This window comes from Heptranchias perlo, unplaced genomic scaffold (genome assembly GCF_035084215.1).
Source record: "Heptranchias perlo isolate sHepPer1 unplaced genomic scaffold, sHepPer1.hap1 HAP1_SCAFFOLD_413, whole genome shotgun sequence".
Taxonomy (NCBI): Eukaryota; Metazoa; Chordata; class Chondrichthyes; order Hexanchiformes; family Hexanchidae; genus Heptranchias; species Heptranchias perlo.
In genome coordinates this window covers 162693-184026 of record NW_027139425.1, presented here as the reverse complement: position 1 = coordinate 184026, position 21334 = coordinate 162693, and the positions used below count along the sequence as shown (strand labels likewise).

The following is a 21334-nucleotide window of genomic DNA, read 5'->3' as shown; positions in this document are numbered from 1 at the left end:
TCTGAAAAGAGCCTTTGGGTTATCAGATTAAATCTTGGCCGCTTTACTTGCTCTTGGAGCTCACATTGCTGGTTTTCTTCGGCAGCAGCACGGCCTGGATGTTAGGCAGCACCCCGCCCTGAGCGATGGTCACCCGTCCCAGCAGCTTGTTGAGCTCCTCGTCGTTGCGGATGGCCAGCTGCAGGTGTCTGGGGATGATGCGGGCCTTCTCTGTCCTCCTAAACTGACTGACAGACAATATTAACTGGTGTCCTATCCGTCCCATTCTCAACACCCAGAGACGGCTGGACACTGAATAAATTCAACTCTCACAGACAGTCCAGTGTCAGACAGTTACAGGCTGTTTCTCTCCTCCTTTCCTTACAGGACTGGAGACTGATAAATGCCCCGTCAGACCGGCTCAGACATAATAGAAGGGATAGTGACCGTCTCACCAACTGCACCGGAGGTCTGTTCACAGACACAGAATCAATCTTTACCTTCCAACAGGGTGTCCATTTTACGCTCAGTCACAGTATCCCACTTCCATTTACAGCCCTCGAGAGAGAGAAAGACAGACAGACAGATAAACAGACAGACAGAGACACGCACACAGAAACAGTCTCAGTCTCACACTTCCCATCAGTATGTCCGTTTCACACTCAGGAAATAGTATCCCACCTTCATGTACAGCGCGAGAGAGAGACAGGCACTGTATCCGCCTTACGCTTCCTATCAGTGTGTCTGTCTTTCGCTCAGGAACAGTATCCCACCTTCATGAGCTGTTCAAAAGAGAGAGAGAAACTGACCTATAATGTCCTGTTTTCACCCAGTAACAAATTGGAAAATATTCCATTCCAAATGCTATTCCAAGATGGAGAGACAGAAGATGCAGTCTCATCTCTCACTGATATTATTTCAGAGACAGACACATTATTAATCCCACTCTCAGGGACAGTGTCACACATTTAACCCTCTCTTGCATGTTGTCCCCTCTGCAATCTTGCAGCTCAGTGCCGTTCTGTATTACTCTCAGTGACCGAGAGTTTCACTCCGATTGAAATAAACTGGGACTGTTGCTGCCTGATATTAATCCTACACGGTCCCAGCAAATACACCGACTCCCACTTTCCTCCCCCGTTTCTCCAGGATTGGTTTGAGGAATCCTCCCTCCAGTTTCGGAGTCAAACGTTACTTTATCAGTAAGGGAGCCAAGAATGAACAGAACCCATTGGCTCATTCCACAGCCGCTCACTTTATCTCTGAAAGACTCTTTCCCATCAAAAGAGCCCGAGAGAAACAGCAGGGATGGAAACCTCGAGTTTAATAGTTGGAGATTGTAAAGTCAGTCTGGATTCCAGCGTTAGGCACTGGTGGAATCCCATCTGTTTCCCATTCTGGTGCCTGTTCCTGCACTGCCTGTGGAGCCCATTCCCTCTGACCTTTCCCCCAGACCCACTTCCTTTGCTCAGACAGGCGGGAATGGAGAGATCACGGCCCCCGGGGGAAGGGAGCAAAGAGCAGCCTCGTTACAGCAGCTCATCGCTCCGGGACCGTGTCCGCAGATGGGCTCAGAGATCCGCATAGAGTCAAGGGGGAAGGGCAGGGGGAGTCCGGGGGCTGTTTGTAAGAGGCGGAGTGGATCAGGAACTGGTCCCGGAACATGGAGTGAGAGGGGGGAAGGGAGAGGTCATTCTCGGGCTGTGTGTGGACAGGGTGTGTCCAGGGGAAGGGAGAGAGAATGGGAAGAACCTGCTATTAAAACCATTGCTGCTTTCTCTCCCCAAACCAGGAGTGAATGGTCCTGGTTTAGTTCCAGTCTCACCCTGTTTATTGTTATTGGACAGTGAAGAGTGGAAACAGAGCCGGACAGTAAGGATGTGGGGAGTTATACAAAGAGCATCTATTGCAGGCATCAGGTGAGAAGTGTGAAGGACACAATTTAAACAGCGGCTGTTATGTTTCGGTTGAACGGTTAGTCCCATGGGAGAGGGGATTAGAAACCTGACCTGGACAAAGGTCCCTGCCCCATCGGGTAGTCCCATTCATGGATCAGTGCAGGGGTTGGGTTGTGTCTGGATGTCACTAAATTGTTGTAAAACAGCCCAACACACCTGGTGTGCAGAAGCTGAGTGCTGCAGTGGAGTCAGACACTGACACTGTTTGTATCACTGGTTTTCATTTGTGGATATTCAAAATGATTATTAACAGATATTAAACTGATAACTACCTCACATGTTCTTGAGTAACGAGAGATAATTTTCTTTCCACAGGCGAATCCATGAATGATCCAGAATGAATGTGATGTTTCCTCCACCCGAGGCACAAGGAGGAGTGCAGCCAGCTCCTTCTCACACACAGGAGGTACATTATCACCCACAGAGCACAGAGACACAGACAGGTCATCAGTTCCACAGTCTCAGACAGTAGAAGTAGTCAGTCCCACACTGATCCCAAGTTCCAGAGACACAATTTCAATCCAACATTCAAACAGAGCGGGTGAGGCAGACACTGTTCCATTTGCCCCGAACTCTGTCCCGCTGACAGGTAGATACAAAAATCCCAGTCCAAAATCACACTCTCAGATTGAAAGGCACTGTGTCAATCTCACAATCGGGCAACACAGCTACGAATTAAATACCAGAGAGAAATCACACATGGTACCCGATTGAAAGGGACAGAATGAATCCCAATAATGTACCCGAGATTCCAATTGAATACTATCCCAGAACTCTCACACACATGACTTTAATACATGAAATATCCATTCGAAAAGTGAACCATTTGCTACAAATTGCAAACAAATCCAAACCTCACGTACAGTATCGATTGAGAAATACTGAAAGATAGTAAACCTGAGAAACAAATTCGATACCTGTTCAGAATGCACTCGTTGAATTAAATTTAACGATAGAGTATCAATTCTATTAGTGCAGACTGAGATACACATTATATACCAGTCCAAAAATCTCATACAATATTAGACTGAAAGATACAGTATCAATTCCATTTCTACAGACTGATCTCCACATTACAAACCAATTCAAAAATGTTCCCTTATCCGTTTGAAAGATTCATTATCATCCACAATAGTACTCACAGAGATACAGATTTAATAGCAGTCCAAAAAGCACACAAATTATCTGATTAAAACCTCCAACATTAAATCCTAAAGTGTGTCCATATTTACAAATTAAATTAGGAGTAAAACTCTTCAAACATTAAGATATTAAAGCTAAAGTATTGAACGCAATAATGTAATCTGAGAGAATAATTACGTACAGATACAGAATGAAACTCATATTCAGATACAGTACCAGAGACACACAGACACAGAATGAATCCAACACTCACAGATACAGAAGGAATCCCAAACTCACATACAGTACTAGAGACTGACAGACATAGAGTTAATCCCACACTCTCATCAAGTACCAGGGACTGATAGGTACAGTATGAATCCCACACTAACATGCAGTATGAGTAACTGCATATTTAGGATGAATTCAACTCTCACATACAGTACTGGGGACTGTATATACAGAATGAGTCCCACACTCACATGGAGAAACAGAGACTGACAGATACCAAAAGAATCCCACACTAACACACAGTATGAGAGACTGCATATAAAGAATGAATCACAAACTCTCACACACACTGCTGACAAGATACAGAATCAATCCCAAGTTCACACACAGTATCAGAGACTGACAGATACAGAATGAATCCCACACTCACACACAGTACCAAAGTTTGAGAGATACAGAATGAATCCCACACTCTCACACAGTACCAGAGACTGACAGATACAGAATGAATCCCACACTCACACACAGTACCAGAGACTGACAGATACAGAATGAATCCCACACTCACACACAGTACCAGAGATTGAGAGATACAGAATGAATCCCACACTCGCACACTGTACCAGAGAATGACAGATACAGAATGAATCCCACATTCACACACAGTACCAGAGATTGAGAGATACAGAATGAATCCCACATTCACACACAGTACCAGAGATTGAGAGATACAGAATGAATCCCACACTCACATACTGTATCAGTGAGTGACAGATACAGAATGAATCCCACACTCGCACACTGTACCAGAGACTGAGAGATACAGAATGAATCCCACTAAACTATCAGAGAATCAGCACAGACCAGGGATCAGGGCCTTTACCCAGTAAACCATCAGAGAATCAGTGTCCCATGGTGTCCCGTGCGCAATCCTGTCGGAGAAAATTCAGTGCTCCCACTGAGAATCCCTACGTGGTCAGTTTTTAGTAAAATATTAAAATGCCTACGTGGCAAAGAAGCAGAATGCAAAATGGTTAGAAAGGGTTAATTAGTTAGTAACTGAGATTGATACAAGTGGCCTGGCCCTCCTGCTGGGCCATATGTTTGCGTAGTCAGCAGGGTTGCATGGTCTTAGCAATGATAGGTCTTTGATGTGAGTCAAGGACTGGTCTGAATGTCTCCATGTTTATGGCAGATCAATATAGGGAACGAGCTTCGCCAAAGTTGAAAGACATTCCAGGTTGGGAGATAAGGAACAGAAGGAACAGGGAAGAACATTCTAAGTTGGAAAGTGAGGAAGTTATCCCCTTTGATGTCTAACAGCAGCATGATCAGCACATGGACGATTTATGATTGGCCGGAAATAATGTAACCTCGCATGGCAACCTATGCCCGGCTTATGATTGGTGTTGACCCTCGTTAAGTATGTTCCAACCCTATTCATCTGCATAAAAACGTGTGGATTTCTGTATGTTTTTGTTCTTGCTCTGCCAGCATAGAGGGACTCTATCAGGAGTCCAAGTCAATGCTGCAGACTAAGAACACTGCTATTAAAGATGTGTTGGACTTTAAAATGTATTCGACTTCAGTTATTACTGAACCAGACTGAGGGGAAAGAATCCGGATCGTCACCACCGCCGGGTGGTTCCATTCCCAATCAGGGAATTAACTTTAACACGAGTTATGAACTTAATAAATAATTACATGAAGCTAATTAAACCGTTCGTAGTTGAATGACTGTTTTAATCACCATTAATCAACCGATAACTTTCTCTTTCAGACTGAAGGAGATGCTGACGTGGTTACCGAGAGTCAGTCAAAACTTTAATAAGATTTTTGTGCTTTGCATGTGATGAAATTTCATCATTTTACAGACTGCATCTTGAGAGTGGGATTAAAAACTCAGTGCAGCCGTTGTTAAATTTAACATTAACAGGCAATTGTCGCCGTTTATCACAGGAACGCCCGAACCGGTTCTCCGATGAAGATGAAAGTAACGCAACGGGGAACATCTAATCCAACACTAAAGGCATCGGGCTGTGATAAAAATCCCCACCGTTTTGCTTTTCCAAAATAAAGGGTGTGACATTTATCCTCTGAAAATAGAAACAGTCTGGTCTCACTCACTGCAGTAACCTCTCTGTCACAGCGAACCAGCTCTCTTACTGCGAGTGTGACCTCCCTTCGGGCCTTTCAGGGGTTTGTCTGTCAAGATGAATTGTGATTTCCCTGAAGCCAATGTTCCATTCCTTTATATGATTCATGTGCCTGATTTCCGACTGCAGGGTAAATGGTGAAATATCAGCCCTGCTCAGCCGGCAATGATCACGGTACATTTTCTTGCAGACAAAGCACACATTGAAACCCTGGAACTTTGAGGCGATGAATCCTGAGGAAAAATATAATAAGGACTCGAATCATCAAACTTTTGCGCCACCGAGACAAGCGGAAAAGCCCTATGCTAAATGTGTAATTCCATGAGCTAAACGTTGAGACTGCAGGAGCCCATATAACAGCTGTCTACTATCAGTTCACTTTTGCAAAATGAATGGTTGAAACTTGCAGGAGTGAAAATCCAACGAGCCGGTCTTCACTCTTAAACCAGCAACTGTGAAGTTAAGAGAAACGTGCCGGAGAAATACTCGATTTCAGCGCGGTGACACTGGGCCAGAGTAAAGCTCAGTTAATATGATCGCCGAGTGGCCAGAGGGTGGATTTGGAATTCCTGAGCGACCGCACTGTGCATTTTCCAGATCTGCTTGGAGCACCAATCCCTTCAATTCATCACTTACAGGGACAATTCGATTCTCGGTTTCTTTTCCCTGAGCTTGGTGAGATCTTAAAAATTGAAAGCGACCAATATCAGAGCTAACCTCGTCACCGACATGCTCACAGATACAGAGCGGCCACACTCTGCTTCAATGAGATGAAAGCCCAGAGCGGTTTCAAGGTCGAATGCAATTGGAAGCAAAGCTCGTTCAATGAAAGTGCAGGTCATTGAGGTGCCTTTAAAGTCCTGATTGTTTGAACTGAAGTTCTTCCGAGACCGCGTGAGATTCAGGTGGAGTGATTTGGGGACTTCTTTTCTCTCTTTGCAAAAGTCTGAACCGCAGTTCAAGGATCAAAAGTCTAGTTCCAAATTAGGGCTTCTCCAGGGTATGAACCTCGAATCGAGAATTATACCCCAACCTTAACGAGCCCAGAAACAAGAACGTATCATGGACACATTCTATGAGAGGGCTGTCTGCATAATGAAAAGGCATTTTTGAAGAGACCTCCTGATCAGTTCCATGTTGGATCCTGAACAAAACACAGCACTGTGTGCTTCTCAAATTCACTAAACACCATGAATTACACAAAGGCACCGCTGGGAGTTGAACCCAGAATCTCCTGTTTACTCGACAGGTGCTTTAACCAACTAAGCCACAGAGCCAAGTCATGGTACTGTTTCCCACCTCCTCTCATTAATATCTATCAGCTACACGTCACATTCTGTTGTGGGTTCAGACTGTTTGATCTTTGTCTATTTCACTTGCCCGTTTCCCTGTGAATCCCGATACTGACTGCGTTTCAAGCTGTGTTTATCTTTCTGTGTCCATCAGTGCTTTGATAGACGAATGAATATTTGTGCTTCTGTTTGTTACTTTAAATAAATTCGGGATGGACAATTCTCGCTCTGACACTGAAGAACTAATTGAGCAAATTTCACAGCGAAGTGTTGTTTATTGTGGTGCTGAAACTGAAAAAAAATCGTAAGAGGAGCAAAGAGGGAAAACGAGAAAAACTTGTGAGTGAAATTAAGGACAACTTTCAAGGTTTTTACACGTATATTAAGAGAAAGAAGGGTGACGAAGAATAACGTGGGCCCTTAAAGACAGATGGAGGTGATATTGTAATTGAAAATCAGGAAATGGCAGAGTTGCTGATACTCACAGAAAAGCATGAGGATAATAAACCAGAGACACGAGGAAAACTGGAAATAAATCAAGGGGATTCAGTGTAAGTAAAATAATGGTATTGGAGAAAACAATTAGACTAAAGATAAACAAATCTCCAGGACCTGATGGTGACCATCCCAAGGGACGAAGGGGAATAGGTGAGGAAATTGTACATGCTTTAGTCATGATCGTTCAAAACTCTCTTGATTCAGGAATTGTTCCATGGATTGAAAAAATTCAAATGTCATTCCATTATATAGGAAGGGGAGGAGAGATAAAGCAGGAAATTATAGACCTATTAGTCTGACGTCTGTTGTGGGGAAGTTACCAGTATCTGTTATTAGGGAAAGAATGACTGAGCACTTGGATAAACATGAATTGATCAGAGAGAGCCAGCATGGATTTGTAAAGTGTAAGTCAAGTCTAATGAAACTAGTTGACCGTTTTGAAGATGTAACTAACGTGGTAAATAATGGAGTGTCTATGGGTGTTATGTGTATATTGACTTCCAGAGACATTCGTTAAGGTTTAGCATCAGAGACTGTGAACAGAAATGAGAGCACGTGGAATTTATAGCAACCCATTGACATGGGGAGGGAGTTGGTTTGGAGGTAGGAGACAGAGAGTAGGGTTAATGGGTATGTACTCAAATTGACAGGATTTGATTAGTGGTGTCCCCCAGGGATCTGTATAAATGAGGCAGATAAAGGAATAGAGAGCGGTATATCCAGGTTTGTTGACGACACCAAGTTAGGTGGTGCAGTGAGTAGTGTAGATGGGAGCATAAAGTTATAAAGGGAAATTGAGAGATTCAGTGAGTTGGTAAAACTGTGTCAGATGGAGCTTACATAGAATTACATAGAATGTACATCACAGAAACAGGCAATTCGGCCCAACTAGACTATACCGGTGTTTATGCTGCAGACGAGCCTCCTCCAACCCCTCTTCATCTAACCCGATGAGCAAACCCGAATATTCCTTTCTCCTCCATGTGTTTATCCAGCTTCACCGTAAATGCATCCATGCGATTCGCATTAACTACTCCTTGTGGGAGCGAGCTGCACATTCTAACGACTCTCTGGATAAATATGTTTCTCTTGAATGCCAGATTGGATTGATTGATGACTATTATATTCATGGCCCTAAGTTCTGACGTCCCCACTCCCAAAAGTACAAACACCTTATCTACATCTGACCTATCAAACCCTTGCATAATCTTAAAGTCCCATATCAGGACTTCTATTTTCGATACAAAAGAGCCCCAGACTGTTCAAAGTTTCAATCTGGGGAAATGTGAGGCCATCCACTTTGGCCCTAAGCAAGATAAATCAGAGTATTTTCAAAATGGTGAGAAGCCAGGAACTGTGGGTGAGCAGAGATCCTTCGGGAAATCACGAAGAGTTGGCAGACAGGTGCAAAAAATAATTAAAATGGCTAATGGAATGTCGGCCTTTATCTCAAGGGAACTGGAATTCAAAAGGATGGAAGTTATGTTAGAATTCTATAAACTCTGCTAAGGCCACATTTACAGTACGGCATTCAGTCCTGGGCACAAGACCTCAGGAAGGATATATTGGCCTTTCAGGAGGTGCAGCGCAGAAAGACCAGAATGATACCGGGGCTAAAATGGTAACATTATGAGGGCAAGTTGTGTGGACAAGGTTTGTATTTGCTCGTGTATAGAGGATTAAGTGGTGATGTAATTCAGGTGTTGAAGGTGATTCAATGATCCAATGGTGGGTGTATGAGTTGGTGCTGAATCGGTCCCCTTCAGTGAAGAGAGGGTCAGCGGGCGCCTGACAGACACGGCTCGGAACGGGACTCGCTTCTCTCCGGCAGCAGCGGCTGGTTTAGCGAGATCTCTCTGTCTGCTGCTGTTACTCCGGCTCCCGCACTCTGGGAGAACTGCGGAGGTCGGTCCTCATTTTTCTCTTATGGATCCGGCTCCATCCGTTTACTGTTGACGGGAGTGCGTCTGATACCAAGTCAGTCAGAAGCGGGTGCAAATCACAACATAGGCACAGGCCCAAGGACTGGGGACTGGTTTGATATTGGGTCCTTTTTAAGGGACCGGCTGTAGAATGTTTGTATAATAATAATGATCAGAATTAACTTTGATACAATGAAGTTTTTTTCAGTTATTTCCCATTTCCACCCTCACCAGTTTTATACAGTAACAGGTAACAATGTTTGAGGGATGTGATGTCCAGTGTTGGTGGAATCAGTGTAATTTAACTTGATACATTGAAGAATCTCTTGTCTATCCCAGGCTCTTACCTTAGGTTTCGACCCTCACCTAGTTTAAAATTGGTCACTCACTGATATAAATAAACCAGTAACAATCCCGAAACCTCAGCGGGGATATTTGTTCCGATACTTAATGACGGTCCCAATTTCCACTGAAATTCTCAATCAGCAAATCCCAGAGGCTGTTTCGGGTTTGACAAACTGTGAAACAGATTGTTTTAAAAGCCGGAAAGAGGGAAAAACTGGTGGTTGATATGAAGTGTTATACATTATCTCTTTCTGTTTCAGATTTACAATTTCTCTTTGTGTGTCACTGACAGGAGAGGCTATAACGGAGCCCAGTGACTGGGTAACAAGCTGCACTGAGTCATTGGCCTGTGTTACAGACCGGCTCGTTGGACCTGCTCATTTCGTGAACTCGCTGGTGTCTCAGCACGTGTGATGACTGAGTGAATCCCTTCCCACACACGGAGCAGGTGAACAGTCTCTCAACCAATGGGCATGCGTTGATGTGTCAGCAGTTCATTTCTGCTTTTAAAGCTCTTCTCACAGTCACTGCATTAAAAGGTCACTCAATAGTGTGAACAAGTTAATGTTTCAGAAGGTGAGATGATCAAGTGAATCTCTTCCCACACACGGAGCAGGTGAAAAGTCTCTCCCCAGTGTGAGTGCGTCGATGTCTCAGCAGTTAGTTTCTGATTTTACATCTCTTCCCACAGTCAGAACATTTAAAGGTCTCTCAGTGTGAACTCGCTGGTGTTTCAGAAGGTTTGATGACCAAGCGAATCCCTTCCCACACACTGAGCAGGTGAACGGCCTCTCCCCAGTGTGAGTGCGTTGGTGTGTCAGCAGATTAAATTTGCTTTTAAACCTCTTCTCACAGTCAGAACATTTAAAAGGTCTCTCATCGGAGTGAACTCGCTGGTGTGTCAGCAGGATGGATGACTGAGTGAATCTCTTCCCACACACGGTGCAGATGAACGGCCTCTCCCCAGTGTGGGTACGTTGGTGTCTCAGCAGTTCAATTTTGCTTTTAAACCTCTTCTCACAGTCAGAACATTTAAAAGGTCTCTCATTAGTGTGAACTCGCTGGTGTGTCAGGAGGTGAGATGACTGAGTGAATCCCTTCCCACACACAGAGCAGATGAACGGCCTCTCCCCAGTGTGAGTGCGTTGGTGTTTCAGCAGTTCAATTTTGCTTTTAAACCTCTTCTCACAGTCAGAACATTTAAAAGGCCTCTCCCCAGTGTGAACTCGCTGGTGTGTCAGAAGCTCAGATGAGCGAGTGAATTCCTTCCCACACACAGAGCAGATGAACGGTCTCTCCCCAGTGTGAGTGCGTTGGTGTGTCAGCAGATTACTTTTGCTTTTAAAACTCTTCTCACAGTCAGAACATTTAAAAGATCTCTCATCAGAGTGAACTCGCTGGTGTGTCAGGAGGTGGGATGATCGAGTGAATCCCTTCCCACACATGGAGCAGGTGAACGGCCTCTCTCCAGTGTGAACTCGCTGGTGTGTCAGGAGGAGGGATGACTGAGTGAATCCCTTCCCACACACGGAGCAGGTGAACGGGCTCTCCCCAGTGTGAACTCGCTGGTGTGTCAGCAGGGTGGATGACTGAGTGAATCCCTTCCCACACACGGAGCAGGAGAACGGCCTCTCCCCAGTGTGGGTACATTGGTGTGTCAGCAGATTCCTTTTGCATTTAAACCTTTTCTCACAGTCAGAACATTTAAAAGGTCTCTCCCCAGTGTGAACTCGCTGGTGTGTCAACAGGGTGGATGACTGAGTGAATCCCTTCCCACACACGGAGCAGGTGAACGGCCTCTCCCCCGTGTGAGTGCGTTGATGTATCAGCAGATTAATTTTGCTTTTAAACCTCATCTCACAGTCAGAACATTTAAAAGGTCTCTCATCAGAGTGAACTCGCTGGTGTGTCAGCAGGTTGGATAACTGAGCGAATCCCTTCCCACACACGGAGCAGGTGAACGGCCTCTCCCCAGTGTGACTGTGTCGATGAATTTCCAGCCTGGAGGGGGAATTGAATCCCTTCCCACAGTCCCCACATTTCCACGGTTTCTCCATGGTCCGGGTGACCTTGTGTCTCTCCAGGTTGGACGATCAGTTGAAACCTCGTCCACACACAGAACATGTGTATGATTTCTCCCCTCTGTGAACGGTGCAATGTTTTTTCTGGCTGTGTAACTGGTTAAAGCACTTTCCACAGTCAGTGCACTGGAACACTCTCACTCAGGTGTGTGTGTCTCGGTGCTTTTCCACTCACACTGATGTTTGAAATCTTCTCCCACAGACAGAACAGACAAACATTTCTCCTTCCACATTCAAAGGCCGATGATATTCAGGTCCTGATGAATCGAGTGACTCTGTCAGATCTTGACGTGATCTTTGGTTTGAGTTTCCCTCTGCAAATCCTCCCCTGTAAAAGTAGTTTATAAAAGTTATCACTGTAATTACAGGATAGAAATTCAGATCAGATAACTCTACTTTCTATGGAACACTATTTCCTCTCTCATTACTCAAAGCTGTAAATCCCCATCCCACACACTCTCCCTCCTCCCTGTGCTGAAATCCAAATCCATCGCATCATCTTTCAGTGGCCCTAAACCATAAGTGAAAGGGTGTGAGAGAGAGTGTGAGTGTGAGTGTGAGAGAGTGTGAGTACAGCAGTGGGCTCGGTGTGGAGAATGAAGTGGGGCAGGTGGAGCATGTTTCAGTGGGGCAGCAGTGATCATAATCTCATTGGGTTTAGAACAGTTATGGAAAAGGACAGGGGACAGTCAAATGTGAAAATTCTTAACTGGAGGAAGGCAAATTCCAGTGAGTTCAAAAGGGATCTTGTCCAGGTGGATTGGTATCAAAAATTGGCAGGCAGAACAGTAATTGAACAGTGGGAGGCCTTCAAGGAGGAGTTGGCTTGGGTGCAAAGTAGACAGATTCCCACGAGGAGGAAAGGAACAGCATCCAAAGCGAGAGCTCCCTGGATGACTGAAGATATAGAGATCACCATTTCTCCTTCATTTACAGACGCTCCCTGACCGATCGCCATTTCTCCTTCATTGACAGACGCTCCCTGACCGATCACCATTTCCCCTTCATTTACAGACGCTCCCTGACCGATCACCATTTCTCCTTCATTTACAGACGCTCCCTGACCGATCCCCATTTCCCCTTCATTTCCCGGCGGGTAGTGAGGGGGGGATAATGTTCACTGTTTTATATTCGGGTCTGGGGCCGCACTCGGGGTTTGTAAAGCCTGAGCCTGGGCCTGAGCCCGGACCCGGGCCCCGGGGTTTATTGAGCCTCTTGCTCCGATCCTCTGACCTGCACCGAACGCGCTCCTCCCGCAGCCTCGACTGGCCGCGCATGCTCAGGACACACTGACTGATAATGAGTCACTACTGCGCCTGCGCACTGGGCTCCACTGATTCAGATAGGGCACAATCTGTACCGCGCTGCATGCTGGGTGATACGACCGCCATTGATGATCTTAATATCAGGCCGAAAAACAAAAACATTGGCAGCAGGAAGAGCGCGTTTGGACCAAGGAAAATAAAATAAACTGAAACCCCAGCTCTTTGTGTCATTGAAACCGGCACAAACACACAGCGCAGACGCTCCACCACTTTGGTGAACTCCAGAAAATATTTTTTGGTAACTTTTATTAAATTCGTCTTTTTAAATGTTGCAACCGACGGGTTCAATTCAGGTTTATTTTCGAACTGCACCTCAGGATGTCAGTCTCACCACTAATCCCGCCCTGGTGATTAAGGAGAGTTCCGGACCAATAGGAGGAGCGCAAATTGACTGGAGGGGTGACAGGGTGAGTTGGTCCTCCAACGAATCGGAGTGTGTGAGGGGCGGGAGTTGTGGCATAGAATGGGCGGGTCTAAGCCCAGATGCCCCTCATTGTCTGAAACATAATTTTTAAAACCTAATTGATCTTAAACTCCCGGAGACAACTCGACCTTTCTGTTGCGTCTTGAAACAGATCAAACTAGATGAGGTGGAGCAAACATTTCAACATTTGTTAGAAAAACACATTAATTAAGAACAGCCAACATGGATCATTTGAGATAACTCAAGTCCACTGATAAAGGGAATGTAGTCAACATTGATTGTGAAAGGGTGTTTGGTAAGATGCCGGACAGGAGGCTTGTTGATAAAATTAGTACTTACCGCATTAAAAGGAATGAGGCAGTGTGTATCGGGAGTTGTGCAAAGGGCAGAAAACAGAGAGTAGTGGTTCATGGATGTTCTCCAGACTGGAGGGATGGAAACAGTGGTGTCCCCCAGGGTCAGTGTTGGGACCATTGCTAACCTCAATATAGAGAATGATCTGAGCTTGGGTATGTGGGACACAAGGTGAAAATCTCCAGATGACGCCAAAATTGGCAGCGTGGGGAACTGTGAAGAGGAGTCAGAGACTTCACTGTGACGTCCACGGGTTAGTAAATGGGCCAGGTGAAATTTAATGCAGAGAAATGTGACGTGATGCATTTTGAGAGGAAGAAAAATGAGATGAAATGTAAACTAAATGGTGAAAGTTTAAAAGTAGAGCAGCAGAGAGACTTAGGGATGGAAGGTTCTAAATAATGCATTGTCTTATTAATTAACAAGTCTGAGAGTCAGCAACTTTAATACCTCATTAAGAAATATATGAGCAAATTCTCTTTCCTCTCCCATACCAGAGTAAACATGCAAATCCCCCGTGTAGACGAGATCAGCCCTCTGGATGGAACATCGGACTCCCTGAGCTTGATCTCCGGTGTCTCCAGTCCCAACTGCCCCTTACTTCAGTATCCCCTCACTTTTATACCCTGTTGTGATCCATCTCTGTTCCTGAAGCTGGAACTTCCCTAATCTGTGGTTTACAAGGACACATTGCTTGGTTCCCAGCAGTTACTTTTCTTCAGTAGTGTTCTCATGATCCCTGAACTACCCTGCTTAGTGTTAATTAGAATCATAGAAAATTTACAGCACAGAAGGAGGCCACTCAGTCCATTGTGTCCGCGCCAGCCGAAAATGAGCCACCCAGCCTAATCCCACTTTCCAGCACTTGGTCCATAGCCTTGTCGGTCACGGCACTTCAGGTGCATATCCGGGTACCTTTTAAATGAGTTGAGGGTTTCTGCCTCTACCACCCTTTCAGGCAGTGAGTTCCAGACACCTACCAGCCACTGGGTGAAAAATGTTTTCTCAGCTCCTCAATAATCCTTCCACCAATCACTTTAAATCTATGCCCTGCTCCTTGTTTGTTGACCTCTCTGCTAAGGGAAATCAGTCCTTCCTGTCCAGCCTATCTCGGCCACACATAAATTTGTACACCTCAATTAAATCAATCCTCAGCCTCCTCAGTTTCAAAGAGAACAATCCCAGCCTATCCAATCTTTCTTCATAGCTAAAATTATCCAGTCCTGGCAACATCCTCGTAAATCTCCCCTGTACCCTCTCGAGTGCAATTACACCCTTCCTGTAATGTGGTGACCAGAACTGTACAAAGTACTCAAGTTGTGGGCCTAACCAATGTTTTATACAGTTCCAGCATAACCTCCCTGGTCTTATATTCTATGCCGTGTCTAATAAAGGAAAGAATTCCATTTGCCTTGTTAACCACCTTATCTACCTGTCCTGCTACCTTCAGGGATCTGTGGACATGTATTCCAAGGTCCCTCACTTCTTCTACACCTTTCAGTATCCTCCCATTTATTGTGTGCTCCCTTGCCTTATTTGCCGGTCCCAAATGCATTACCTCACACTTCTCCGGATTAAATTCCAAGCCCTGTTCTGACACAACACACTCCCGACTCCAGCTTTCAGTTGAAAATTAATTTTATTCTTGGAATGAGTTTGTAAAGATTCCCAAAGACTGGAATGGTTTAGACAGGGACAGGGAGAGGCCGCAGTCTCTGGCCACTCACGCAGGGAGCAGGAGGAGGAGAGGCGAGTTTTCGAAGTTTGAGCCGCCCAAACGGTCCAAGTTTCACTCTGTCCCTGCCTCGAACCTCCGAGGGTCGAACTGCTCGGGCTCCGCACCTCCCCTGGGCCTGCAGTGGGCCCACGCCATGCGGTGTTGAAAGACACGGGGAGAGCTGCACTTGCTCGCTGCAGAGAACTTATTAAAAGCACGTAAAGCCCCTGGTCAAGATGGGCATCACACAGCAGGTCTGACTGGCAACCTTCACACGAGCAGCACATTTAAATCAGGGTGTTGGACAGACTGTGAACGGGCACTGATCAAACTGGAGTCTCCAATGTCAGATACAGGCCCCAAATTACCCACCCGGATTCATTGTCAAAACAGTCCCGAACCCTCACATCACATTCTCACAGAGTGTTTGATGCAGCCATTTAACTTGGTGCTGGTGGATCAACACAGAGGGGAAAAGTGAACCCCATTTTGCTCACTGAAACTATTCTGGACTGACTGTCACAAGGACACGGCCCTGCCTTAAATAACTAGTCGAGCTGCTGTGGCCTCACCCAGGGGGAGCAGGACCACCGGGGGCCCTCGGATGATGCGAGGTTTGATAGCGGGGATAATCGCAGCCCACAGAATGTTAGCCTAAGGTGGGGGTGCGAGGGGCCAGGCCTGGGGGGGGATTGAGGGGTAGGCCCGGGGATCGAGGGGCAGGCCCGGGGGGCGAGGGGCAGGCCCGGGGGGGGAGTCGAGGGGGGGGGCGAGGGTTAGAGGGGAGCAGGGTTCGATCAGAGGACACAGATTTACTGTAATTTTCGAAAGATCCAGATGGGAGAGGAGGAGAATTCTCTCTTTACGCAGCGAGTTGTTCTGATCTGGAATGCGCGGCCTGAAAGGGCGGTGGAGGCAGATTGAGTAATAACTTTCAAAAGGGAACTGGACAAATATTTGAAGGGGAGAAATCTGCAGGACCGTGGGGAAAGAGCAGGGGGGAGTGGGACTAATTGGAGAGCTGTTTCAAAGAGCCGGCACAGGCACGATGTGCCGAACGGCCTCCTCCTGTGCTGTACGATCCTATGAGGTTCAAGGTGCAGCGGGGTCAGGGTGGAGCGGCTGTCACCAGCTCTGCCTGATGACCATCAGGTGAAGTCCAACACAGTGAAGGAAATGCAGCCCCCAGTGCACTCTCCCTCCCTGCAGCATTCCTCCAGGAATCCACTCGACACTGTGCAGCATCACACCGGCAAATGAGTTGGAGAGGAACTTCTACAAACGTTAGATTTTTCCCAAAGAAGTTCGGATGTTTGTCTCTCTCTCTCTCCTGGGGAGCAACGGGGCCGGGTGGAATTAATCCCAGTACCTTCCGAAAACAATCAATCAATCATCGAAAGCTCAGGGCAGCGAACACTATTGGTCCCACCTCCTGATCCAGGGCATGTCTGAGGATACTGATTGTTTCCAGGACTCCCTCAGACTGGTCTGAAACACCGACCGTGGGGCCAATTACTGACTGCAATGCTACGAATTAAAACACAACCTGCAGTTTAAACATTCAAAGCACCCCATTCAATATAAAGAGACATTATTGTAAATTAACCCCACCCACTGAACACTCTCCAGGCACAGACAGACACACACGGGCCAACGTTTTACACAGACACACACACATCGTCGTTACTCAATGAGCTTCTTGGCTTTGAAGAAGCGTCGCAGGTAGAAGACCTGCCAGGTGGCCAGGCCGACGAGGCAGCACATGGAGAAGATGCTGAAATACAGGACACGAGCACTGGTGGACTCTGCACGGAGGGAGAGGGGCTCATCAAACAGGTTGGAGGAGTGGATTCAATCTGCACTAAGATCACTTCACTGAAGGCAGCCCTCCCTCTTCCCTTCACCTTGCTGCCCCGAGCACCGTTTCCCTGCTCCTGGGTCACTGCTGCTCCGAGTCTGCCCTTTGGTCGATGCCTGGGGTCACTCCCTCCCCCGAATCCCCATCCTGGATCCTCTCTCGCTAAACAGCTCAGGTGAGAGCAGGGACATGGCAGGCCTTTCATGGGAGCGTCACTCTGTCCACAACTGACACCCTGTCCCTTTCTAACAGGTCAATCCCACCACCTAGAATCTTACAGCACAGGAGGCCTCTCGGCCCATCGTGCCTGTGCTGGCTCTTTGAAAAAGCTGTCCCATTAGTCCCACTCCCCTGCCCTTTCCCCATAGCCCTGCAAATGTTTCCTTTCAGTGTTTATCCAATTCCCTTTTGAAAGTTATTATTAAATCTGCTTCCACCGCCCTTTCAGGCAGCGCATTCCAGATCATAACTCGCTGCGTAAAATAAAACCCTCATCGCCATCTGGTTCTTTTGCCAATTACCTTAAATCTGTGTCCTCTGGTTACCGACCCTTCTGCCACTGGAAATAGTTTCTCCTTATTTAATCTATTAAAACTCTTCATAATTTTGAACACCTCTATTGAATCTCCCCATAACCTTCTCTGCTCTAAAGAGAACAATCCCAGTTTCTCTCCACATAACTGAAGTCCCTCATCCCTGGTACCATTCTAGTAAATCTCCTCTGCACCCTCTCCAAGGCCATGACATCCTTCCTAAAGTGTGGTGCCCAGAATTGGACACAATACTCCAGCTGAGGCCTAACCAGTGTTTTATAAAGGATTAGTATAACTTCCTTGCTTTCGTACTCTATGCCTCTATGAATAAAGCCCAGGATCCTGTATGCTTTTTTTAACAGCCTTCTCAATTTGTCACCTTCAAGGATTTGTGTCTGTGCACTCCCCAGGTCTCTCTGTTCCTGCATTCCCTTTAAAATTGTACCATTTAGTTTATATTGCCTCTCCTCATTCTTCCTGCCAAAATGTATCACTTCCCACTTCTCTGCGTTAAATTTCATCTGCCATGTGTCTGCCCATTCCACCAGTCTATGTCCTCCTGAAGTCTGTTACTATCCTCCACATTGTTTACTACATTTCCGAGTTTCGTATCATCTGCAAAGTTTGAAATACCCTGAATACCCAAGTGCAAGTCATTAATATATATCAAAAAGAGCAGTGGTCCTAATACTGACCCCTGGGGAACACCACTGTATATTTCCCTCCAGTCTGAAAAACAACCGTTCACCACCACTCTCTGTCCCTTAGCCAATTTTGTAACCATGCAGCCACTGTCCCTTCAATCCCAGGGGCTTCAAATGATCCCTTCTGTCTCTGGACCCCGTTTATACCGTCCTTCCCCAAAAACTTATTCCACAACTCTGCCCTCTGGTGTAGAAAGGTCCCAGCCCTCTGACTCCAACTCCCTGGTTTAGATGAGTGGAGGCCTCCAGCCCATGGAGCACCCCATCTAACGGCGCATGAAAGGACTCTGTGTTTTCCCTCTGCTACCCTACTGAGAGCCTCCCCTCCGGGTGTTCCATCCTGCCCACACTCGCCCCAGTTTGTACACACGTTCCCTTATCCTGCAGTCAAACTTGGAATGAAAATATGCAGAATCTTATCTGCCTCGACAAGGCCCCCTTGTCAGAAGATGGTGGGTTCGAGCCCCACTCCAGAGACTCGAGCACCTAATCCAGGCCGACACTCCCAGTGCAGTACTGAGGGAGTGCGGCACTGTCGGAGGTGCCGTCTTTCCGATGAGACGTTAAACTGAGTCCCTGCCTGCCCCTCTCAGGTGGACGTAAAAGATCCCACGGCCACTAATGGGAGAAGAGCAGAATTCTCCCCTGGGTGTTCTGGCCAATATTTATCCCTCAACCAACGCCACTAAAACACAGATTATCTGGTCATTATCACAACGCTGTTTGTGGGATCTTGCTGTGCGCAAGTTGGCTGCCTGTTCCCTAAATTGCAACAGTGACTACACTTCAAAATAGTACATTACTGGCTATAAAGTGCTCAGGGACGTCCCGAGGTCGTGGAAGGAGTGAAATAAATGTACGTTTTTAAAAACTAAGTCCCTTTGACACTGGGGATCAGTCCTGCAGTCCTTTTAACCCCTGGTCCCCTGGTACCCAAGCCCTAGACCACCCCTCTTTACTGCGAGGGCTAGTGGAGGGCAGTTGGGGCAAGGGATGCTTTGCCACAAAGTGCCTGAAGCAGAGCCCACTGCATCTTTCACAGGACGACTGGATAACCGTATGAAGCTGAGGCTCGTGCTATGGGGGGGGAGAAGGGGAGAGGGGCTTATGTCCCGGGAGGTGGAGGGAGCTAAAACCCACAAACTTCTGACTCGGAGGGGTGAGTGACGCTGACCGAGGAACGAGACAGGGTCCCCGAGACCGAGAGCAGTAAGTGGAGAAGGGGCGGGTGTTGCAGACTGAAGCCTGTGCTGGGTGCTCCTACCATTGGTGTCCCTCATCTCTTCCTCTCGCTGCTTCATGTAGGCAAAGTCATTGACGATCGACTCTGACAGATCCTCCAATCGTCGCAGCTCCACCTCAAGTGGCTTCAGCTTCTCCGCCTTGGCGATCTGGGCAGGGAGAGAGAGAGAGAGAGACGGTCTGTAAGATCGGACAAAGATGTCGTAAATCCATTGTTGACTTGAGAGACCCACACGACAGAAAGGATATTGAAGCACTGGAGGCGAGGGGAGGAGTTGTAGAGAGGGACTAGGTTCTTAACACTCCCAATCTTGTTTCTTGATATCACATGGAGTGAATCAAATTGGCTGAAGACTGGCTTCTGTGATGGTGGGGATATCGGGAGGAGGCTGAGACGGATCATCCACTTGGCACTTCTGGCTGAAGATGGTTGCAAACGCTTCAGCCTTGTTTTTGCCCTCACGCTGGACTCCGCCATCATTGAGGATGGGGATGTTTACAGAGCCTCCTCCTTCCGTTAGTTGTTTAATTGTCCACCACCATTCACGACTGGATGTGGCAGGACTACAGAGCTTTGATCTGATCCGTTGGTTGTGGAATCGCTTAGCTCTGTCTAAAGCATGTTGCTTCCACTGTTTACCATGCATGTAGTCCTGTGTTGTAGCTTCACCAGGTTGGCACCTCATTTTTAGATACGTCTGGTGGTGCTCCTGGCCTGCTCTTCTACACTCCTCATTGAACCAGGGTTGATCCCCTGGCTTGTTGGTAATGGTGGAGTGAGGAAAATGTCGGGCCATGAGGTTACAGATTGAGCTGGAATACAATTCTGCTGCTGCTGATGGCCCACAGCGCCTCATGGATGCCCAGTTTTGAGCTGCTAGATCTGTTCTGAATCTATCCCATTTAGCACGGTGGTAGTGCCACACAACACGTTGGATAGTGTCCTCAGTGCGAAGACGGGACTTCGTCTCCACGAGGACTGTGCGGTGGTCACTCCTACCAATACTGTCATGGACAGATGCATCTGTGACAGGTAGATTGGTGAGGGCAAAGTCAAGTAGGTTTTTCCCTCGTGTTGGTTTGCTCATCACCTGCCGCAGGCCCAGTCTGGCAGCTATGTTGCTAACAGTCCTTTTGTACTTGTTTTAACTGTCTGATTCACTTGTTTTATTCCTTATGCTATCTGCACTTGTGTACAGAACTCTTATTTGGGAAACAGACCTACTAGACCATATCTAGTATCTACTGTGTGCAGTTTTGGTCTCCTTATTTAAGGACATAATTGCTTTGGAGGCGGTTCAGAGAAGGTTCACTCGACTGATTCCTGGGATGAGGGGGTTATCTTATGAGGAAAGGTTGGACAAGTTGGGCCTGTACACACTGGTGTTTAGAAGAATGAGAGGTGATCTTATTGAAACATTGAAGATCGTGAGGCGACGAGAAGGGGCAGATGCTGAGAGGATGTTTCCCCTTGTGGGAGAGACTCGAACTAAGGGCCACAGTTTAAAAATAAATGGTCTCCCATTTAAGACGGAGATGAGGAGAAACTTTTTCTCTCAGAGGGTGGTGAGTCTGTGGAACTCCCTTCCCCAG

At 46.8% G+C, this 21334-nt stretch overlaps 1 protein-coding gene and 1 non-coding gene across 2 annotated transcripts in view; both read right to left on the bottom strand.

Annotated features, from left to right (window-relative positions):
• Positions 1–6649: 6649 nt before the first annotated feature.
• trnat-agu (transfer RNA threonine (anticodon AGU)) lies at positions 6650–6723 on the bottom strand. Its single transcript has one exon. It is a non-coding gene; the product is annotated as a tRNA-Thr (tRNA).
• Positions 6724–15307: 8584 nt separating this feature from the next.
• The window catches only part of LOC137312259 (uncharacterized), a 100953-nt gene continuing 94926 nt past the window's right edge, over positions 15308–21334 (bottom strand). The window contains exons 5-6 of the mRNA XM_067978876.1: positions 19764–19890; positions 15308–17209 (exon numbers count right to left, since the gene is read on the bottom strand). Of these exons, the coding sequence (XP_067834977.1) occupies positions 19859–19890 (32 nt within the window). The 3' untranslated portion in view covers positions 15308–17209; positions 19764–19858. The remainder of the gene's footprint in view (positions 17210–19763; positions 19891–21334) is intronic.